Genomic DNA, 22,457 nt, shown 5'->3' on the forward strand with positions numbered 1-22,457 from the left:
TGGTCAGCATAAAAAACACAACTATAGAAAAGGTCTCCTGGAACCAGTTTAATTACCTGGGAGTAGGGAGATAAGGTCCCCAGCGACTTGGAAGCGAAGTGTGAAGGCAGCCATGGAAGGAGTGAAAGGAGAGAGGAGGGCAAGAGGGAGGGACAGAGAGTGGTTACAGGGAGCAGAGAAAAGCCTGCAGCTGCCCCTTGTCCCCCACCCCAGAGAACGGCCTCAGCTCCCCAGAATATCAGCAGTGCTCACAGGTGGGAGGAAACCTTGAGACTATGCTCTTTTTACAAATGGAAAAAACCACAGCCCAGAGAGGGGATGAGATGGCTCGGGGCCCCTCAGGGAAGAAGCGGTAGGGTCTTCACCTGGGCCCAGGCTTCCCCACCGCAAGCTCAGAGCCAGTTCATGGCCCTTCCCTGTGCCTCTACCAGTTCACGCCCTTCTGTGGCTCATAAGGACAGGGCCCAGGGCAAGGCTCCCAAATGCAGGGCCAAGCAAGAGCCAGGCTGATGCCATCAATGCAGGAGTTGGGCCAGTGATGGGGGGCAAGCTGGGGATGGAAGGCACCGCCTGCAGAGGGGATGGCGCTCAGCTCCAGGGCACCCAGGCCAGGCTGGACCGTCCATCCCATGCTAACACAGCTTCTTAAGTTTCCAAGACAAGGCAGAAGTGCAGACTCTTATGTGAAATCTCCTAATGTTTAAATGTTGACAACTAATTTACATTTTAAAAAGACACTCTGTGAGTGAAACAAAATAAATCTGGGGGCTGGCTGTGGCCTATGGGCCCCAGTTTGCCATCTCTGGCTTCAGGAGAATCAGCTTCTACCAAACACTTGGTCCCCTTTTCCTGGTCCATTTCAGAGGCCAGAACTTAAGAGAATCTCAGCATTGGGCTCTTAAACCAAATGGAACCCCATTCTCCTTAGAGAGGAAGGGGATAGTGGTGAAGTACGGATGAGGCCAGGGCTCCTTCTGAAGCTCCAAATGGTCTCAGCTCAGGGGCCTGGGGTGGGGTGAGAAAACCTCCTGGGATGTAAACTGTCAGGACCTCCAGGGTAACAGCCACCCTGCCTTCTCCAGGAAACACTTTCTCTTGTCCAGCAACCATTTAATTATTTCAAAAGCCTTCTGATGTGTACTTTTTATAAGAGTGTCTCTTGCTCTGAGCACAGGGGCTTAAGGCCAGGGGCAGCACCCAGAGAACCTACCTAACTGGGGATTATAAACCTAAGTGGCCACTGAGCACAGCTGGGGATGAGAGCCGTAGGCTATGTATAAAATCTCTCCACCGTAGAAACAACACCTCAGGTGATAAGTGGTCACAGGTTCTTGGCTTTTATGTTGGGGTTCTCAGAGAGTAGTGGGGATCAGGGAGAATTGGGGAGTCCATGTCCTGCCTACAGAGGGAGCTGCTCCCTATCTCTAGGTGGTGGAAACACTGGTGTAGTGTTACCAGTTCTGATTTTTCAAGAGAAGCCAGATTTTGGATGAAATCACTTGATTTTTAAGTGTCGACTATAAATACCAGTTTAAAAGAGTCTGGGGGCCAACAGTATGGAGGCTGAAGTCTCTGTGATGGAGGGGCCTGGGAACCCTGAGGGCCCTCCTCTCCTCCAATAGCCCCAGAGAGAGGGCGAGATGCCGTACCTCTCCATAGCCACACCTCTCCAGCATCTCGTCGGACGTGTATCTGGAATGAGGCTCGTAGGAAATGAGGTCGGGGCGTTGTACCTCGTAGATGGACTTAACCTTGGGGAGAGCTGCCAGGTCTTTGTAATTAAGGATCTCATTATCCACTTTAGCCTGAGGAAGAGGGAAATGGACAGGAAAGAAGCAGAAAGATAAGCGGAAAAGGGGAGAGGAAACAAAAGCCAGGCACAAAGGGTATGAGCTTCTCCAGCTAGGATGGAAGACTCGCAGAATGTGAGAATAAGACAGGTCATTCATTCCACCTGGGCTCACACTGACACCACATTGACAGAACATATGTGTGAGGTCCTGTGCTGTATAGGAATGATCTCCTCCAAATGTCAGTATGCCTCTGTGTAGTAAGTGTCAATATTATTCTTAATTTTTAGGACAAAAAAATTTTTAAATTTGTATGGAAACACAAAAGACCCCAAATAGCCAAAACAATTATGAGAAAGAAAAACGGAGCTGGAGGAATCAGGCTCCCTGACTTCAGACTATATTACAAAGCTATAGTCAGCAAAACAGTATGGTACTGGCACAAAGACAGAAATATAGATCAATGGGACAGGAGAGAAATGCCAGAAATAAACCCACACACCCATGGTCAATTAATCTATTGACAAAGGAGGCAAGAATATACAATGGAGAAAAGACAGTCTCTTCAATGAGTGGTGCTGGGAAAACTGGACACCTACATGTAAAAGAATGAAATTCAGAAGAATCTAAATATACATTTCTCCAAAGAAGACATACAGGTGGCCAAAAAGCACATGAAAAGGTGCTCAACATCACTAATTATCAGAGAAACGTAAATCAAAACTATAATGAGGTGTCACCTTCTACCAGTCAGAATGGCCATCATCAAAAAGTCTACAAACAATAAATGCTGGAAAAGGTGTGGAGAAAAGGGAACCCACCTACACTGTTGGTGGGAATGTAAATTGGTACAGCTCTATGGAGAACAGTATGGAGGTTCCTCAGAAAACTAAAAATAGAACTACCATATGATCCAGCAATCCTACTCCTAAGCATATATCTGGAGAAAACCATAATTCGAAAAGATACATGCACCCCAATGTTCATAGCAGCACTATTTACAAGAATCAAGACATGGAAGCAATCTAAATGTCCATCGACAGAGGAATGGATAAAGAAGACGTGGTACACGTATACAATGGAATTATTACTCAGCCATAAAACAGAGTGAAATAATGCTATTTGCAGCAACACGGATGGACCTGGAGATTGTCATGCTGGGTGAAGTAAGTCAGAGAAAGACAAATATCATATGATATCACTTATATGTGTAATCTAGAAGGATGATACAGATGAATTTATTTGCAGAATAGAAACGGACTCACAGACTTAGAAAGCAGACTTATGGCTGCCAAGGGGGAAAGGTGGGAGCGGGGAGGAAGAGACTGGGAGTTTGGGATTGACAATATACACACTACTATACATGGAATGGACAGTCAACAGGGACCTGCTGTATAGCACAGGGAACTCTACTCAATATTCTGTAATAACCTATATGGGAAAAGAACCTGAAAAAGGATGGATATATGTGTCTGTATAGCTAAGTCACTTTAGCTGACTTAGCTACAGTACACCTGTACACCTGAAGCTGACACAACATTGTAAATCAACTATACTCCAACGTAAAATAAAAAGTAAATTAAAAAAATATGATTCCTGTTTTCCAGATGAGGAAACTGAGGCTCAAAAGATTCTGCAACTTGTACCGCCTAGCCAGTAGGGCTGAATCCAGCCTTCCAAGCCCCACACAGTGAGGGCATCTTCATTCACAGCATCCTTGAAGAAGATGATGAAGGTTGTAAAGACAGAATTAATCACGGCAGTAAAACAGTAGCTAACACTTGACCACTTATTGTGAGCCAGACTCCATCCTAAGTCCCTTATGTGCTTTAACTCCGTTAATCCATACAACCACCAACTCTAATAGTCCATACGAATATTATCCTCGTTTTTGCATAAGGAAACAGGCACAGAGAAATCAGTGAACTCGCCCAAGGTCACAGCTAATAAGTAGCTGTACCAGAATTCAAACCCAAGCAGTCTAGCCTGGGAGCCTGCCCCCTCCACTGGCCTCTGCTGGCTTCCCAGGATGGCGAGTTCACCGTCTTAACAACTGGCAGAGAGCTGCACTCAGAGAGCTGCTCCTCGCATCGAACTGAAGCGAGCCTCTACCTACCACCTGCCTTGGCCTGAGTTCAACCCTCTAGAACCACAAGGACTTAGACAGCTTCCCCCGCTCAGGACAGCTTCCATCTTGTGGCTCCCGAAGCCAAGTCCTTTCCAAATCTGCGTCCTCCAGCCATTCCCTCTGTTTCTGGTCACCCGGTTTCTGCTATGGTCAGTCAGGATCTGTCCCCCAAAACCACTGTGGCTTACAAGGTCCTGAGATGAGGTAGATTAAGAGAGAATCCAAGGAGACTGTATTATCCTATAACGTTCTCCCAGTGTCTGGGGGGCCAGGTAAGTCTCAGGGCCAAGACTGCCACAGAGAGAGCAACTTTCATAAAGACCTTGGGACTGTTGATGTTTTAAACACTTCCCAAGGCCCTTCCACTCCTTCATCCCCATCCCATCCTACTGCTGTCTGGGCACCATGCTGTTCATTGTCTGCTCACCTGAGACCCACTGCCCACTCCTCCTGGCCCTGGTCTGAGCTCTGAGGTCCCACGGACTGTGTCACAGGCTCCCTGGCTTTCAGCTGGGTTTGGCTAATGAGGGGCACCTGCAGGCTGAGTGGAGAGCGGGGCTGTGTACATGTCTCCCTTGCACCCGCCCTGCCCGGCCGTGATGGACTTGGCTCCCGTCCCGGCTGCTCTGCCACAGATGCAGCTCTGGCCAGCCCTTCCCTTTAGGCTTAGGGTGGTGACAGCCTCCTGCTGTTGCTGACTCTGGATGCCGCACTAGGTCTTGTGGGTCCCTTGACCCTGCCCACAATTCTGTACACACTCCCTCCATACTTAAACCCTTTGAGGTGTGCCATCTCATTTCTGCCAGAGACTGCCCAGGCCAGACACCCACAACTGTACCAATTTGGCGGGGTGTGGGTAGAGGGAACCTTATTAGGAGAGTCCACCTGCTGAACTGACTGCTGCCTTTTATCATGGGATGTTAGATGTTGACCTTGAGAGCTCTTGGCATCTTACAAACTTGTCAAGATTTATCTGGGCACTTTACTCCAAACCTCAAAAACACGAAATTTATATTTCTTCCTATACTTCCTTGTTTACTGGGTTATAAATGAGCCTTAGGTCTGGAGGCACAGTGATGGAACAGAGGCATCCTAACATAGTTAGCCAGGAAGGAAGGAAGAGAACACATTGGGCTGGAGATGATTCTAGCAGTCAGTGGGGAGTGGAGCAAAGTTTGAAAGAACTTGCCCCCTCCAGGTTCACTGATCATTCTATTTTAATACCAAACCTCCATATTTATGAACGCTGAACCAATACTGGATCTCTCTGCCTGTTACTAAATGTCCCAAAAGTGGTTGGATGGATTCTTCCCTGAATTTGGAAACCATGTGTGGAACAGTCTGACTTAAAACATGGCTCACATGACAAGGGCAGCCATTCCCCAGAGCAGCTGGAGGTGAGAGCAGAATACAGGAGGGGAGACACAGGCCAATGCTGGGATATGCCAGGGGTAACTGGTCTCAGTGGATAAGCCCCCATTTGAAGGGCACAATGGCAGGTGTCTCCAGCTGCTGCTGTTCACCTGTAGCGGGGCTGCTTCTCACAGGGGCAACTCTACGAGCTTCCTCCAGAATGCCAGGGTGAACGTCATCTGGGCCTAACTTAATTCACAAAATTTAAGGTGGCTTCCCGGAAGCACAGGGAGGCCAGCTGGGGGGTAGTGGCATTCTATGCAGCTGTGTGTGTCTGGTAACACTCTTCTGGAGACGTGCGCACGTTTGTCAGTAACCTTCTCACCCTGCAGGCTCTGAAACTAAGCTCATTAATCCTACTGTGGTCTGGCCCCATTCATAGCACCAGGGGAGCTGTCATCCCTCTTGTTCTGGACTAGAATCTTCAATGAGGACAGCCTGTGATCAAAGTCTCTTCTCTTTTGTGGGAGCCACATGGCTGTGCTGACCCATATTGAAGTTGCAGTCAATGCTAACTCTTACGTCTTTTTTTCATTTGAACAGAAGAAGAAAGGAAAGGAAACAGTCTCATCGATGAGCATTATCCAGGGATCGAGGACGAAACTGAATGTGGATCTGGAGTGAAATAATGATGAAGCAATGGTGGGCAGGGCCTACTCAGGGCTGGCTTGTTTGGGGACTGTCTCTAGAGCTTCTCATGAGGAGTGGGTTTCCTGCTCTGGACCACTTCCCTCCTTTCTGGTCTTCATGGCCCTTTGACATGCGAAAGGCTACAAGAGGTCTGCTGACTGCCAGGCCCCTCCCCTGCTCACTGCAGTCCTCTCCGGCTCTGCGTTCCTCACCTCCGTTACCTAGCTTCTGTTTACTTCTCGGGCGTGGGCTTAACTGTTTCTTCCTCAGGACTCTTCTCCCAACTGGTCCTAGACTGTCAGGTCCCTCTGTCCATCTGCAGCATCATCAGAGCACCCTGCACTTTTTCTCCCCGGCACTTATTAGAATGGCATCTGATTATCCATGGACTTATGGGGTCAATGTCATGAGGACAGGCAGGTGCAGCTCGCCAGAGCCCAGCACTTAGCCCAGAGGAGACATTCAAGGATGCATTTGCTTAATGAATGAATGAATAAATTACATATCCAAGGGACCTGTGAGGTCATCTGACTCAACTCTTGTCCGTTCTGCCACATCCCTGCAAATGAGGAGTGTCTCTGTGTTTCAGTGCCTCTGGGGCTGGGAACTCAGACACATGCGTGTAGTTTGCTCCATCCCTGGACTTCTCACATGACTAGGAAGCTCTTCTTTATGTTTGCAAACCCTTTATAGTCATGTTTCCACATTCATATGGCTTCTTCCTCCTGTCTGCCTCTTTATCACACGCCACTATCTCCACATCAACATCCCCCCCAAGACCCACTCCAAATACCACTCTGACCCAAATTTCACTTTGCCCTGGTCTCAAGGACTCAGGGGGAAGAGGCACATCATTATTGGTTTCAGAGCTTCTACTGAACTTGATGTTATCCCTGTAACTATTTACAAGGCTGTGGGTTCCGTGAGGGTCCGTGTCTTCCCTGTCCCCGACTGCATCCTCAGGACCTAGCACGGAGTCTAGCACATGACAGGCACACACTAGACATTGGCTGGATGGAAACCTGACTGCTGTCTTTGGCTGTCCTTAGAGACTCTTTAATTAACAGGCCTGGGGATGAGCAAGGCTGTTCGGTGGCTGAAAAGTGATACATACGCAGATGACTCGGTTGGGTGACCCGATGCTAGATCCAGGGGGTGAGATGGAAGTTTCAGACGTCCGCCTATGCTGTGGGAGAGATGAAGACAGAGGGTGAGAGACGGCATCTCCAACCTTGTGGGGAGCGGGGAGACGGGGCTATAAGAACGCAGTTCTTCGGGGAACATTAGCAATACTGCTGAAAGCACTCTCTGGCTGTTGCTGTACTGTCTCTTTATTTTCTGCCTTTTTAATCAATGTCTGATTGTGAATGAAATTGGAAATGCACAGGACTTTATGCTGCTGAACAGGATTTTTTTTTAACATATTTTTAATTGGCCTTTTAGATAGGAAGCTACTCATAAAGCTCTTCATTTTGGCTTATCCCAGTCAATAATGTATTTACTTTAAAGGAATAAAACTGGTTAGCATCATCCCTTAGCAGTTTGTTTATACAAAACATAAAGGTAGGTTAAACGTCATGTTAATTGCACAACATACTGATTCTTTTTATAGTGTATCCATTGCAAAATGACATCAACCTAAGTGAGAGACTTAAAAAATCTTTCTCTGGACAATGGCAGTGATGGACTCATGGCTCCTTTAACAACAGAACAGCACAAAGTTTATCTTGCTGCATCGAAGAGCATGATGTGGTTAAAAAGTACACAGATTGGAAATCAAGGCCCACTGGTAAACTGTGCGATTTTAGGGATCCTGAATCCCTGACCTGTGAAACGCAGGGGCTGGTCTCAAGGACTGCTACATTCCCTCCCGGACCTCTCATCCTGCAACTTAAAGCATTCTAACTTGGACTATATAGCACTGTTTCCCAAACTGTAGATTGCGAACTAGTGTGGCTCTGGGGAGATGAATTTTGGCAGAAAATTTGATAATTCTGAGTCACAGAGCGAGAGAATAAAACGTAAAATTCTATTTCAGTCCTCTTGGTTAGATCAAGGAGGAAGTCTTAATTTGGTCCTAATACGTTTCAATAACAATTGCTAATTCCACCTTCCACACCTCACCGCCCCTCCCTCTTTTTAAATAAAGAGAGTCCAGGTAACATGATTTAGCTAGAATTTCTAAGAGTTATTGTTACGAAATATTTCATTTTCAATGAATGTATTTTAGGGTTAACCTTCTATTTATAAAAAATAATACTGGTTTTCCACTGGGTGATATAAAGTTTTATTTTAAAATAAGTTTGATGAAGTAAAAAGTAGTGAGTTGATGTAAAGAAAAAAATGAAGCATATAGTAATACGGGTGATACACAGATACAGCAAAAAGCATCGGGGTTGTAGAGGGATAACTGAAATTTGAGAAATGCCAACAAAGAGAAGGAAACTGTGGACGAAAAGGACAATAAGGTTTTCTTAAGACCTTAAAAGGGAGAGGCCTTGGAAGAAACGGGGGGAAAAAACTCACAGCTCAAAAAAAATATGCATCAATAGACCAGCTCTTTCACAAATGAAACAGATGAGATGGCAAAGGGGATAATGTTTAACCAGCTGGTCAGAAATCATACACATGTGTTTTTAGCTGAGATTCTAGCAGGTAACTTTAATAGCGTCCCAAGGGCCAAGTTGATATCTGGGGGCCAGCGTGTAGAGACACCCCAGCACACAACCCAGGTCTCCCCTCCATACCATCAAAGACTCAGGAGCTGTGCCCCACCCCTCTTGCAGTCCTTGGATCAAGAACCCAGATTCACAGGACTTCCTAGTACTTGTCAGAGCACAGTCATTCAGAGGGACACAGGTCCTCAGCTGCTCTAGCGTGTGCCTGGGGACGCTGGCTGTGCTTCTGCCTGGCTGCATTACTGTGGGCAAGTCACCGCCCTATTTAAGGCCTTGGTTTTCTCACAAGCAAAGCAAAGACACAATTCCTAACCCACCTGCCCAATGGTGTTAAATCAAATCAGACGGTGGCTGTGAAGATGCCTTGCAAACTGTCCATTTCTGTGACAGTTTTAACCACTGTTACTGATGACCTTCGGCTGGGGAAAAACCATGGCCTACGTGCCTCAGAGAGGTCACCATCTTGGTAAGTAATGGGAAGGGTATAGCCTCACCCCAGAAGCACTAAAAACTCACATTCATACAGTGCTTTACCGTTTTCAGAGTGCTCTCACATCCAACGTCTTAATCCCTTCAAAAACCCCATGAGGTGGATGTTACTATTAAGGAAATCCAAGGATACAGGCACACATTTGAAAGTGTACACACTAAGGAGTGACTCTCTAGTAAAGCACAGTGCCCCCAGCCTGTGGCTAGAAGTAGCTGGTTTGGTATCACCACCAGCTTGCTTACCTTTAACTTCTTCTCTGCCCGGGCTGCCTGTTTGCAGATGGGGTGCCAAACCTCAGAGCCTAAGGGGCCAGGAAAATAACAAAGCCTCAGACCTTTCACACCTACTAGAATTTGGGGTCTCTCCCCATCCTCCACCTCTGTTTACTCCCCGGCACAGCAGCCAGGAGGACCCCCTGGTTTTCAGATCTCTGCCGCCACATCGATTCAACCACCCATGCATTCTGCCTGTCCAAACCCTGCCCCTCCTCGAGGTCCACCTCTCACATGACATCCTGTGACCCTTCTTACCTGCCAGCTGGGAGTGACTTCTCTCTCCTCTATGATCCATCGTTCTTAGTCCCAGCAATATGGTCTTAAAACATAGTAGCTTGTGGATTTATCACTCCCACTAAATTAAGAGCTCCTTCTGGGTGGGAGCTGAGCTTTCTTCATTGCTGGGTTTCCTATGGCATCCAGCATGGGGCTTTGGTCTCAGCAGAGGCCCCGTACATGTTTGTGGGGTGATTACATGAGTGGACGATTGGCAGTGAGTGACACAGAGCAGGTGGTCAATAAATATTTGTTGAATGAATGAATGGCAGTGGAGGTGAAATAAAGTGACAGACTGTGGTGAACTCCAGCCTTCCTTTCTCTTCAAAGACTTATGACAGTCTACCAGAGCTATCACATTTAAGGGGAGGGGGTGTCATGATGTATATATTCTGCTTGAGAGCACTATCCTGACCTGCTAATTTCTAAGAGACTCCAGACTCTTCAAACTTAGCATAGTCGGCTGCCCACATTCTCTTGTGGATGGGGGTCCAGTTGGCCAGCCCCAAATCGGAGAGGCCAATTTGGAAAGGCATGAGCAACAGGTGCTGGTCATGTGCTGAGAAGAAGCCCCAAATATTACACATTCCTCAAAGAAAGAACAGGTGTCCTGGATTAGAGGGAAAAATAGGAACATATTATCCCTCTGGTGCCACTGCTCTTGTAATCAACCCTAAAAGGAAAGGAGCCAGCAAATGGCTAGATTCCTGAGCACCCAGATGGCATTTGTTTGTCTGACTTCGTTTTTAGAATATCTTTTCCATTATGGTTTGTTGCCTGGAACCCCTAGGACTGGATACTGGCTAAGTGACAGGGGGGTGGTGTAAGGTTGAACAATGAGGCCTAAAAACATGGTGGTGAGAGGAGGGGCCCAAAGTAAGGAGCCCTGCTGGGGCTCTGCTCCATCCCACTTGCTTCATCTGAATAACAACGAGGTGGGCTTTGGATGGTCTTGGAGATTATATCTTAAAAATTCTAATTCTAGGGCCAGTTTTGTCACTTGTGGGATGGGGCTCTCTGATTCTTGTCTGCTGATGTTCTTGGGTGTTCCTAATGGGTTCTGTATGCGATTACTTCCTTCTAATGTAAAGTGCAATGGCTCTCAAAGCCCAGTAGAGGGACTCTGGGTCTGCAGCTTGATTCGGCAATCTCAGGGTGTGTCCACTACCAAGTGGTGGGGTTGGGATCCTAGCTTCGGGAATTATTAGGGAGAGCATTTCTGGTCCTCTCGAGTTGCTGCTGAATCCACCAGAAGTTGTTTATTGCAGTGGCTTTGGCAGGAAGCACGTTACAGGTCACTGTGGGAAATGGATGAGGTGGACACAGATGCCTCAGAAGGTTGTGAGATTAAGTGAAAGAGGCAGAGGCGCAGGGAAGGTAAAAGGTCAGAAAGAGGTTCTCAGAGGGGGAAATGGTGTGTAAAGCGAGGGCATCAGACTAGATGGGTCTCTCCATGCCATTGACGTATCTGTTCTGAAATAAGGCTGAACCACAGATGGCTTCAGCATTCTGCATACAGGAAAGCAGGTTTTTATAAGTGTGTGTGTGGGGTGGATGGGTGGGGGAGGGATCAAAAGGGAGAAAGAAACTATAATTAGAAATTTTTTAAAAAGCAGAAGTTTGGGTTTTGGCAGTATATCATTTAAATTAAAGAGGGAAAGGATTTGTTGGAGGTTAGCAATAAACTTAGATAAATGAAGGTAAGAAAAGATGATTTGTTCATGAAGACCCCTGTAAGATTAGGGTCTGCATATGTCATCAGTCAATAGCTCTCATCCTAAAAGACTACCTGATTCAGAAATGAATGAGTGACTGGTTGGATCCCATCTTTGTATTTTAGAAAAAGAGACAGACTGATATGCACCCACAGGACAACAGTAATCAGGATGGAGAGGCGACTCAAAATTAGGCCTTAAGGCAGGGTCTTCTCCATGGAGAAGAGAAGACATAACAGAATGCGGAAAAGGGTTTTTGAATATTTTAATGCCTCTCTGTGGGAAGAGATTAACTTGCTCATCATGTCTTATAAAGTAGAACAAGGATTAAGGGCAGGGGAGTGGGAAGTACAAAGTATTGGGTGCACTTTTTGCTTGTTAGACTCCTGATTCCACGAGTTACACGCTCATCCTCTGAGACTATCACCCACAATTCCAGATTCTGCAGTTAAAACCTCCTGTAAATGTGATGGAAGTGAAGGATTAGCTATTTCTGTATCAGCTGACTCAGAGATAGAAACCTAGATCTCCAAAACTGTCCCTCAGCCAGGCATTAAGGCTGTTTTTAATCCTTAGCGGAGTCAGCATTCAGCCTTCTCTCTCTGACTGGTTACAGCACACCCCATACCTGTAACACTATGGATTATTTAAGGTTTGGGAACCCACCCACCTCTCTGCCAGGCCTGTAAATTCAATTTGCTCTTTTTTTTTTTTTTCTCACATTAGTGGAGATTACAATACCAAAGCTGGAGCTGGTGCCACAGTCTTCCAGAAGCCCAGCCAGGCTTACAGACACAGCAGGGACTGAAACCGGTCCACCAGAAGGTTCTGTTTGGCCAACGCAGTGTTTTTGTTTTGTTTTGTTTTGAAGTATTTTTGAAGATGAATGCTTTCAGACCCTCCTGTCTGCCTCCTGGCCTTTCTCGCTCGTTTAAGTAGGCATTGAGTTTTCAGCTTCTGATCCCAGCCCGATTGCTAGGTTTCTTCTCTGGATTTCTCTTGATCATAACAGGGTGAGGTTTCCGAGTTCTGCCTTTATGTTAGAAGCATTATCTTTCTGACACAGCCTTGCTAGGACCTTGGAAAGGCTCCTTTAAAATCTACACTCGAATAAACAAGTGTGGTATATCCATATAATGGAATATTATTCAGCTGTAAAAAGGAAGGAAACACTGATACATGGTACAATGTGGATGAATCTGGAAAACATCACGCTAAGTGAAAGAAGATAGACACGAAAGGCCACATCTTTATGAAATACCCAAAATATTCTGTCTTGACACAGAAAACAGATTCGTGGCTGCCAGGGGCTCAGGCGAGGGGAATGGGGAACAACTGCTTAATGGCTATGGGTTTCCTTTTGGGGTGATAAAAATATTTCAGGACTAGATAGAGGTGGTGGTTGCAGAGCACTGTGAATGTACTAAAAGCTCCTGAAGTGTTCATTCTGAAATGGTTGATTTTATGTGAATATTACCTCAATTAAAAAAATTCCTCCCCACCCCCATCATTAGGGGGACCACTTCTGTGAACCATGGGGCACTCTTCTCTTCACTTGCTACTAAGTGTTCCAATCTCAGCAGGAGGAGAAGAGTGAGCCCTTTTGTTGAATTTGACATGTAATAACAACGATATCATTGCTATAATCTTGGCCACTGGGAAATCTTCACCATATATGAGGCAATTTATGTATTATTTAGTGTAATATTCTTAAGACGTTCCAATCCTGGTTACATCGTTTACTAGCGGCATCGTCTAGAGCAAGTCAGTTTCCTCTCTGTGCCTCCGTTTTCCCATCTAGAAGATGGGATGATTACAGTACCTGCCTTGTACATTTGTTGTGCGGATTCATGAGTTAATGTACGTAGAGCACTGAGAACAGTGTCTGCCAAGAGCAGGCACTATGTAAGTGTAGTAGTTGTTGTTACTATCTCCTGTCCCCTACCAAAACCCCCTGTTTGCCAAGATCTAGTTTGGGTGAGGGGAAAGGAGTAATGGAGAGACTTGAAGGTGGTGGGTGGTGTTTACTCTCCTACTCCCAGAACAGAGGGCTGGCTGGGCAGGTGGAGTCACTGAGCAGAAGCTGGGCTTAGCTGCCGGCGCACCCTCCTGGAAGGTGGGGCTGGTGCCCAGGGATGAGGCACCACGGGAGAAGTGGAAAAGACCGGTTTGCCTGGACCTGACATGATCAAGTGGGCTTGAAGCTTAATAAAGAGCTTAAGGGAGAAAAGTGCTTGGCTACTGTGATGCTGGTTACCATGAGGATATCAGGCAGGACAAGCAAAAGAGAATGGCAGTCCCGAGATGCCCAGTAATTCACAGGATACTACTAATAACAGTTAGGACCATAATTCAAATGTATTGAGCGCTTCATCTGTGTCAGGCACTGAGTATTCTTATTATTCTTATTGTTATTATTATAACTAATATTTAGAGAGTGTCTGTGCCAGGCCTTATGCTATGTACTTTATAACAATGGTAATTGAGTAAAAAATAATAATGATCAATAACATATGCTGAGCCCTGTGCTAAGTGTTATTAATAATGATGGTAATATTGACAGTAACCAGCATTTATTAGTCATGGCTCAGGGGGAATGGCCGTTTCTACACGACTGGGTGTTTATCATGAGCTTGCACTGGTGGAGCCGGTGGCGCCAGGCTCTATGCTAAGCCTTTCCCATGCATTTGCTCATTCAGTCCTCACTGAGCCTGCTGACATAGGCCATGGTTATCACTGTTTTCAGAGAGGGAAACTGGGGTTCGGGGAGCTTAGATGTTTTGCTTGCTCGCCCATCGCTGTCTCCCTGCCCTGGCCTGGGTGTGGGCATGCAGCCAAAGTCAGGCTCCTTGGAGTCTCTGGGGCTTCACTGTGCCCACGGTGCCCAGGAGCTGGCCGTGCCCTCCTTCCCCTGACAGGGAGGCAGTCAGTCTGGATCAGGAGAGCATGAGGCCACGCACAAAAAGGAGCAGGGAGAAGACCCACTTGCTGCCCCCGTGGGCCCCTCAACCCGGCTGTGCTACTCCTGGACTCTCCTAAGTTCTGTGAGCTCATCAGTCCCCTTTTACCCAATGTTGCTCGAGCTGAGTTCCTGCCACCTAAAAAGTCCAGACCAATAAAACATCTCATTGAGCTAACACCCGAGCACCTGACAAGTTCCTGACTTGCCCGGCAGGCAATTTTGTTTCCCAGAAAACAGAGGAAGCAACCAGGGAAATTGCGACTCTGGACCTGATTCTGACCAACATGGACAAACTGGCTGGTGAAGTAGATGTGACATGTAACCGGTGAGAAAATCGCCACGATGTCTTGAGTTTGTGGCGTGAGGAGCAAGTTGGAAACAGACTATCTACATACAAACCTTAAGCTACTATGCTGTAATATTTTCTGTATGATTCAAGATGTTTGGTAACCCTAAAAATCTAAAACAAATTTGCAGCTCATCAAAAATTAAAATGCACTCTGTTTAAAATGAAATATACTTCGAAGACTCAGACTTGAGGAAATGTCAATTTAGTTCAGTTAACAGGCTACGTTTGAAGAGTCTAAAATTATGTAGCAGGATTGGGGAAACAGAAGATTTAAAGTTTTTAAGCATAACTCCTACAACCTAAGCAGTCAGTAGAGAGATCCAATTTAAAATAACAATGTTAAGCTACTAAATTATAGCAACCAATATTACGTTAGTGCCTTTTAAAGTGTGGTTTGACGAGATGTGGAGATGATGACTGAGGGCTGGTGTCCGCAGTCCATAATGATGGGCGGCACCTCTCTTGAACATCTATCGGCTCAGGGCACCTCTTATGAGGTACTCGTCAGAGGGAAATGAGGCCTCAGCTAAATACCAATGGCTTCTCCAGCTGAGCCAGAAAGACACACCTCCTGGTACCAGGACCTTATATCATCTAAACTGAAGAAAAAAAATATATGGTCTGAAATAGAGTCAGTTATACAAGAGAAGGCTTTGGTGTAATTATCAAAGAAGCTTTCAGGGCTCTGTTTTGGATTTGCATTAACCCAGAACTAAAGCTTTTCATTTTATTTTGGGCCACGGACAGCTCTGAAAAGTTGATAAAAGCTACAGACCCTAACCTTAGAGAAACACACCATATGCAAAATCTGGCAAGCAATGCCAGGGGGATTCATCAAATTCAGAAGGGCAATTATGAACCACAGGCGAAGAATCCTGATAATAAATGGAAAAAAATTGCCTTTAACAAACCAAGCAAGACGGGCCAGTTAACCTTGGCTCAGGGATATAACCTGTCTATGAATGGCTTTTAGTTCACAGGGTTGTGAGGATAAAATGAGATACTGCATTTAAAAGTAAAGTGCTTGGCACATAGTAAATGCTCAGCATATAATCAGCTGGTGGCATTTATTATTATTAGGACCTACAATTTGTTATAATACTTTTCCTTAGCAGCAAGACTTGTCCTAGGATCTCATAAATAATTTCCTGCCTGGTAGGTTTTAATTAAATATACAAATGAGAGCAGAGACTTATTTGAAAACATACAGCTTAAATCCTATGTTTCCAGTGTTACTCTCTGTCTCAGGTCCGCAGAATAGGAGTGCATTTAGCGTAGACAGAAGGAGAGAAAAAAGTCTACCTTTCCTTTTTCCCGGGTACAGGCACATTTAGAACAAGAGCAAAATCTATCACACAAACCACATTTTGGGTTTAGAAAAACTCTCACAGATCCAGCAACTGTAACCTTGGTGATATTTGTATAAGTTTTGCCCTTAACCTGCAGCATTTTGGTTAATATTTTGCTGCATAAAATCAGTGACCTAATTTCCTGGTGAAGCCCAAATGAAGGGTTTGGACAACAAACAGATTAGAAATCTGGCAACTTTACAAAAACAGTTAAAAGACTGCACAACAGAACTTGAAACAAATAAAAGAAAACTTGCTCCTGTCTCCTGGGGCCCCGGAAATTCTTATCCAGACAGATGTCAGACTTCTCGCAATTAGAGCCCATCAGAAAGCCATTACATAGCAATTAAAACACAAACAAACTGACCAAAAGAACCTCCTGAGGCTGGTTGCCAGTAACATAGTATGTCCGGCCACGGGAATGACAAGACAGGGTTTATAAGATTTGCAGGCTTCCTAACCCACTCTCTTGCGTGCACGTCGCTTTGTGGGGCACTTGGCATCTTCACATTCGTCCTCCCCTCTAATATTCTTGAGGGCCTTGTGGAGAACGCTCGCTCTCTGCGCAGCGGGTATGTGGGCCTGCCTCGGTTTCTCCACCGCGTTAATGCTTCCTGCCCTGTGGGCCTTCGCACCTGCTGTTCTCTCTGCTGCCACACTCTTCCCTCCCCCCCTCACGCTCCCACCTCCTACTCAATGTCAAGGTCTTGGCTTGCAATTTCCCTTCCTCGGCAAAGCCTCTCCGGGCCTCCCAGACTAGATGAGGAGCCTTATAACATACTCCAGTTACTCCCAAACCTCCCCTTCACAGCGTTCATCGCAGCTTGTCACTGCATGTTTGCACTTCTGTTTGATTAAAGTCGGTCTCCCGCTGCTGAGAGTAAACTCCACCACAGAAGCAAGCACCCCTGCCTCGTTCATTTCTGGGCGCCTGGCACAAGCATGCCCTCAGTTTGAGTGGATGAATGAAAGACGGTGTAATTATCCTCATTTTACAGGTGAAGGAAGAGACCTCAGAGAAAGAAGTTACTTCTCAAGATCACAGCCCATTAGCAGACGGGCTGGTGCTTGGACCCAGGTGTCCTCCTGGCTGGTTCTCACCACTCCTATGCTGTCTGGAAGGACAGTTTTCTTGCCATTTCTGGGGAATATAATTTTGAGTCTTGGTACCCCTGCCTGGAGAGGGTGTCCAAGGCAAACACAAGGCCAGCTCTCAGTGATAGCAGAAACCCCTGGTGGCTGCCACTCCTGAGAAGCCCACAGCCCGAGTCAGCATGACTCTAGCAGCGGATGGCCTGGACCCCCTCATTCCAGGACCACTCAGCATCCCTCGAGGCAGGTCCTTGAATGCCCTACAATTACTCCCACTCTCCCAGAAGCCCGGGTTGGGGTGGGGGGTAGGGATGGGGATAATTAAGGAGGGGGGTGACAGGCCCTTCTTTATCACCAAGAATGTCTCCACGTCCTGGAGGCATCTCTGCTGAAGGTTTGATTGTGCATTCTCTCTCATGATGACAAAGCTACTCCATCACTTAACTCTTTCAGCATTCTGTGAAGTTCTGGTCCAAAGCAGGGCTTAGAAGATACTGATACATGAGGATGTGAGCCCCAGGAGAGCAGGGAACTTGTGGGACTTGCTCACGGCTACGTCTCTGGTTGTGAGGACAGCACTGGGCACACAGGCGGTGCTCAACAGGTATCTGCTACATGAAGGAACTAAAAGTTTTCTGTGTGTCAGGAACTTACTATATTGCTATATTATAGGGACTGTTACTAGCCCATTTTACGGCCTAGGCAATAGGGGTTTAGAGAGTTAAGAGATTTACTCAAGGTCAAAAACTTACTAAACAGTGGAGCCAGGTTTCAAAGCACTAAATGGGCGATTAGGATTGGTAATTCAGGCAGTAAGGGCAAGACCTTGATTTCTCGTGATATGAACATGAGAGCAGTTTCAACACTAGGAAATATCTTCATCAAAGAAGGGGGAGAGGAATTCATGCAACAAACTTTCAGACCAAGCGCAAAGTCCAGATTCTCAGGGTCCATGAAGATACCACGCAGTTTGCTGAGACTCATGTGGGCTTCCCAGCATACAACATAGGGTCCTGCAGCAGGAACCACTCAGGGACCCAGGCACTGAGGGATCAGTGCTCATGGAAAGGGGGAGGCCTAGTCCTTCAGAGATCAGAGTAGCGGGCAGGGCTCGGGTCTCAGGAGGCAAGATGGGGAGAGCCCTGGAGTGGGAGTCACAAGGCCATGTCCCCCTTTGCCCCCTGTACCCTTGAGCTCTCATGCAAATCTCTTCGTGTCTCTGGGGCTCACTTTTCCCATCTATACAGTGAGGGTTGTTACTTTACAGCCTAGAGTGACTCCTGGGATCGATTCACCTCTAATACCTGCATGACTGTACATACAAGTAAGTAGCTGTAGAGTCTCACAGCATCTTAGAAATGGTCATCTCGCTCAGTCCAACAAAGGAACCCTACTCTAACATTCCTAGGAGGTGGCATGAGATTCTGCTGAATAGCTCTAGGCGGGTGGTTCTCAACCCAGCTTGATTATGCCTCCTGGGGGACAGACACGTGGCAACGTCTGAGACAGTTTTGGTTGTCGCAATGAGAAGGGGTACGTTATTGGCATCTAGTGGGCAGAGGCCAGGGATGCTACCAAACACCCTGTAGTACACAGGGACGTCTCCACACGGAAAGATTATCTGGCCCCATATGTCAACAGTGCTGAGGTTGAGAAACTGGCTCTAGGCAAAGGGGATTCATTACATGTTGAGGGAACTCCTGGCATGGGCATGTGTGGCTAGGACAAGCTTGATAGGAACGCTCCTTGTAATGGCCCCCCTGACCTTCCATCTGCCTTGTGGGGAAACTGGGAGGAAGGTTTCTCCCCAAGAAGGCTATTCAAACAGCTACGGATGGCTAGTACAGCAATTCAGCCAACAGCGATCACCTGTAGAGTGAGTGCATGTGGGTCAATGCCAGGGCTGAGGGGCCAACGTCAGAAGCAAGGTTCTCAGGGAGATGGCCAACGGCTCAATGCAAGCTGGAGGGGACCAGGTGCAAACAAAGGGCTGAGGGGGTTCCAGGAGGAGGGACTAGTGAGTTGTGGGTGGGACTGGGGCCATTTGGGGAGTTTCTGAAGTGGGCAGTGCCTAAACTGGGCCTACAATGGTAGGCGCTCCAAAGTAAGGCACACAGGACACAGTGTTCAGGACACAGGTGAAGCGCATCTACTCGGAGGCACCAGGACCATGAGATCATCCGAGAGGCTGAACACCGTCCCTGCCACAAGGTCCAGCCTGGCCAGTCCTGCCCACCTCCCAACTCATCTCTCACCTTCTGGCTATACCCCGGACACACTGGCTCCTCTCGGTCTCCCACACTTGCCATTTCCTCACTGCCCCCAGAGGCTGGCAGATTCAGTGCCCTCAGGTTGGCGAATCCCATCCCTCCCCCCTTTGCCCAGTTAACACCCACTCGTCCTTTGAACCCCAGCTCCCGGCCCACTGTCAGGGAACCTTCCCTGCTGCCCTCCCCACCCCGTCATGTGCTCTCACAGTCCCACACTCCTCCCCTTCGTACAGCTTCTCACAGTTGACAGGTATTTGTGTGACTACTGACCATGGTCCACCTCGGCCCTGGACTACAGGGCAATGGAGGTAGGGTTGAGGTTGGAATTCACTGTGGACCCTGGTGCAGAGCCTGCACCTGGTGGGGGCTCGAGAAAGAGTATTTGAATGGACGAAGGAATGATTGGAAGTTGGCTTGGGCAGCTGAAGTGTTGAGTTTGTTCAAGGCAGTTTGAGCCCTCAGTGAGAGGGTCTTAAATCCTAGGCTGAAGTGTGTGTATCTCACGGGCGAGCAGGGATGGGCCCTGGAGACCTCTCGAAAGGGCTCTGCCGAGAACACTGTAATGCCTGGGAATGATGGACTGGGCAGGGGATGGAGGATTAAGCAGCACCTGGAGACTAATTAGGAGACTGGTGCGAGAATCCCGGGGTCAGAGGGCTGGACCCGGGAAGCGGCAGAGGGAAAGCAGCTCTGATTTGCTTCTTGGAGACTCTTGGTTCCCTCCCATTCCTTCTGGTGCATCCTGAGAGTCCGTGGGAAGACCAAGCAGCAGCCTGGTGGGATGCTCTGAGATGGGGGGGAAGGGATGGGAGAGGGAGGTGGGGGTATGGGGGCTGTGATGGTGCAGACACTCTGTAACTCAGACATCCTCCTGTTCTCTGACCCCTTGGCCCCAAGCAGCTCAACCTCCCACCCACTGGCAGAGCCAGGGCAGTCTGCTCCGAGAACTGCCAGGGAAGCAGGCCAGCCGAGCAGCCGGTGGAGGCACACGGGGACAGAAGGCAGATTACACGTCACTTCACATTAGCCACACCGGCAACTTTCCCGAACCACCCAGAGAGGGGCAAATGAATCACAATTCTGAGGACAAGCCAAAAGCACAGACAACACTGAGATGGAAGGAGACTGTATCTCCTTTCTACTCACGAGGGAATAGGAATGCCTTACAGAGGGTCAGCTTTGCTCACCTGTGAGGTACATCTCCTCTCCTTCGGTGAACATCTGGTGGCAGCGTACACATCTGGCACAGGCTGGGTGGTAGTGCTTCCCTCCTGCCTATGGAAATAAAAAGATAAAAGAGGTCAGAGCTGGGGCTGCCATCCAGTGGGGCAGGTTGGGTTTGAACATTTCCTAACTCATTAGTGTCGACGGCATCTTCATGGCCCTGAAGCTGGTTGGGAGTCTATGCAGGGGAGTCCAGAGCAGTCTTAAAAGTTCACCAGAAGCTTGGTGATTCCATACCATGCGTACCTGATGGCATTCAGGGGACTTCCCTGGACACCTGTACTTCTATTCCAGCAGTGAAAGGGCCATTTGAAGGCCACTGGTCCTACCTCCTTATTTCCAAATGAGAAAACAGCCTTCCTTTGAGGACATCCCAGCATGTCCCCAAGAATGGGCCCTTACCACCAGAGGTACTGACATGGTTTTAAGTGGCACAGAGACCTTCGGTTTAATGACATTGGATCCGTGAAAAAAAAGATGTCCTTTTTAATCCTCTATCAATTCTTCTGACTTTTTCCAAGGAGAAAGTACCAGTTTGGTATAATATGTCTTTAACATCTATCCAAAACTTAATAATCTACCTTTTTTTTTTTTTTTTTTTGCGGTACGCAGGGCTCTCACTGTTGTGGCCTCTCCCGTTGCGGAGCACTGGCTCCGGACGCGCAGGCTCAGCGGCCATGGCTCACGGGCCCAGCTGCTCCATGGCACGTGGGATCTTCCCAGACCGGGGCATGAACCCGTGTCCCCTGCATCAGCAGGCAGACTCTCATCCACTGCGCCACCAGGGAAGCCCACTAATCTACCTTTTTAAGAATAAGAACAGATGTGAGGCTTGGAGCCTCCACTAGGGCTATATTTTCTCAGTCACTGGCAATATGGCACGTGATCCTGGTTTTCCTGTTATATTACATAAGCTTTCTTGTGTGTAAAGGAACCAACTTGAAGATAAGCTATAGCATTAAGTAAGAATGAGCACATGAGGCTCATCGGCATGGAAAAATTTGTGAAAGTGGCACACTTTTAGGGCTCAGTGGACAAACAAGGGCACCCACAAAGCCAGGACCTATTGGGGAGTCTCTGACCCTCAGGCCAGTCCCATGACTGCTGTACCTGGGAATCTCCACACCATCCCCAGTTCACCCCAGTCTGACTTTGGTGAGCCCCCTTCCCTATTCCCACTTTCCTTCCCTACCCATTATCTCAAGTAAAAATGGAAATGATGTGCAGCTGAGAATTCCTCTCTTGGGGGAAGAAACAACCCTCGGAGAAGGCTGTGACTCAAGGTCCCACTGGAAGCCAGGAGCAATGTTGGAGCTGCTCCCTGGAGGGCCAGTCACCAGCCCAGTGCTCACTTCCAGGCCGACAGTTCTGACACTGCGGTCCCAGCCAAGAGGACCTGGCACATGAGGGCCCTTCACTGGCAGCTCTAGAACTGCTATATGGGAGGGGCTTGGTGCAGCGATTGGGTTGGAAGGTAGGGCTCATTTTGAAGGTATATGTTGCATGTTAGGGTAGGGTTTTATTGGGGGGGATATAAGCTGGGGGAAATTGATGGATACTGGGATGTTGTTAACGGGCCCCCAGACATCACTTGGTCTGATGTTAACGGGTTCCTTCCAATTCAAAAAGTATAACTGTATAATGCTGAAGGCTTCTCCCTGAATCTTTTGGGGTGGGGGAGGGTTGGCTGGGCACAGACTTATCTATTCTGGAGAGACTTGATTTATTCTAAAAATTTAGCAAGAATGTGGAAAGGGCAGATGTTTTAAAAAGGAAAAAAAAAAATCCCAAATCCCCTTTTTTCAGTCTTGGTTGT

The 22,457-nt window shown here is 47.5% G+C and overlaps 1 protein-coding gene across 2 annotated transcripts in view; it reads right to left on the minus strand.

Moving 5' to 3' along the window:
• ABLIM3 (actin binding LIM protein family member 3) overlaps window positions 1-22,457 on the minus strand; it is a 144,062-nt gene that overhangs the window by 32,269 nt on the left and 89,336 nt on the right. For both annotated transcript variants that reach the window (XM_024738249.1, XM_024738248.1), the window contains exons 8-10: window positions 20,605-20,692; window positions 9,372-9,430; window positions 7,076-7,147 (exon numbers count right to left, since the gene is read on the minus strand). In XM_024738249.1, coding sequence (XP_024594017.1) covers window positions 7,076-7,147; window positions 9,372-9,430; window positions 20,605-20,692 — 219 coding nt within the window. The remainder of the gene's footprint in view (window positions 1-7,075; window positions 7,148-9,371; window positions 9,431-20,604; window positions 20,693-22,457) is intronic.

This window comes from Neophocaena asiaeorientalis, unplaced genomic scaffold (genome assembly GCF_003031525.2).
Source record: "Neophocaena asiaeorientalis asiaeorientalis breed wild unplaced genomic scaffold, Neophocaena_asiaeorientalis_V1.1 scaffold404, whole genome shotgun sequence".
In the NCBI taxonomy this organism is placed as follows: Eukaryota; Metazoa; Chordata; class Mammalia; order Artiodactyla; family Phocoenidae; genus Neophocaena; species Neophocaena asiaeorientalis.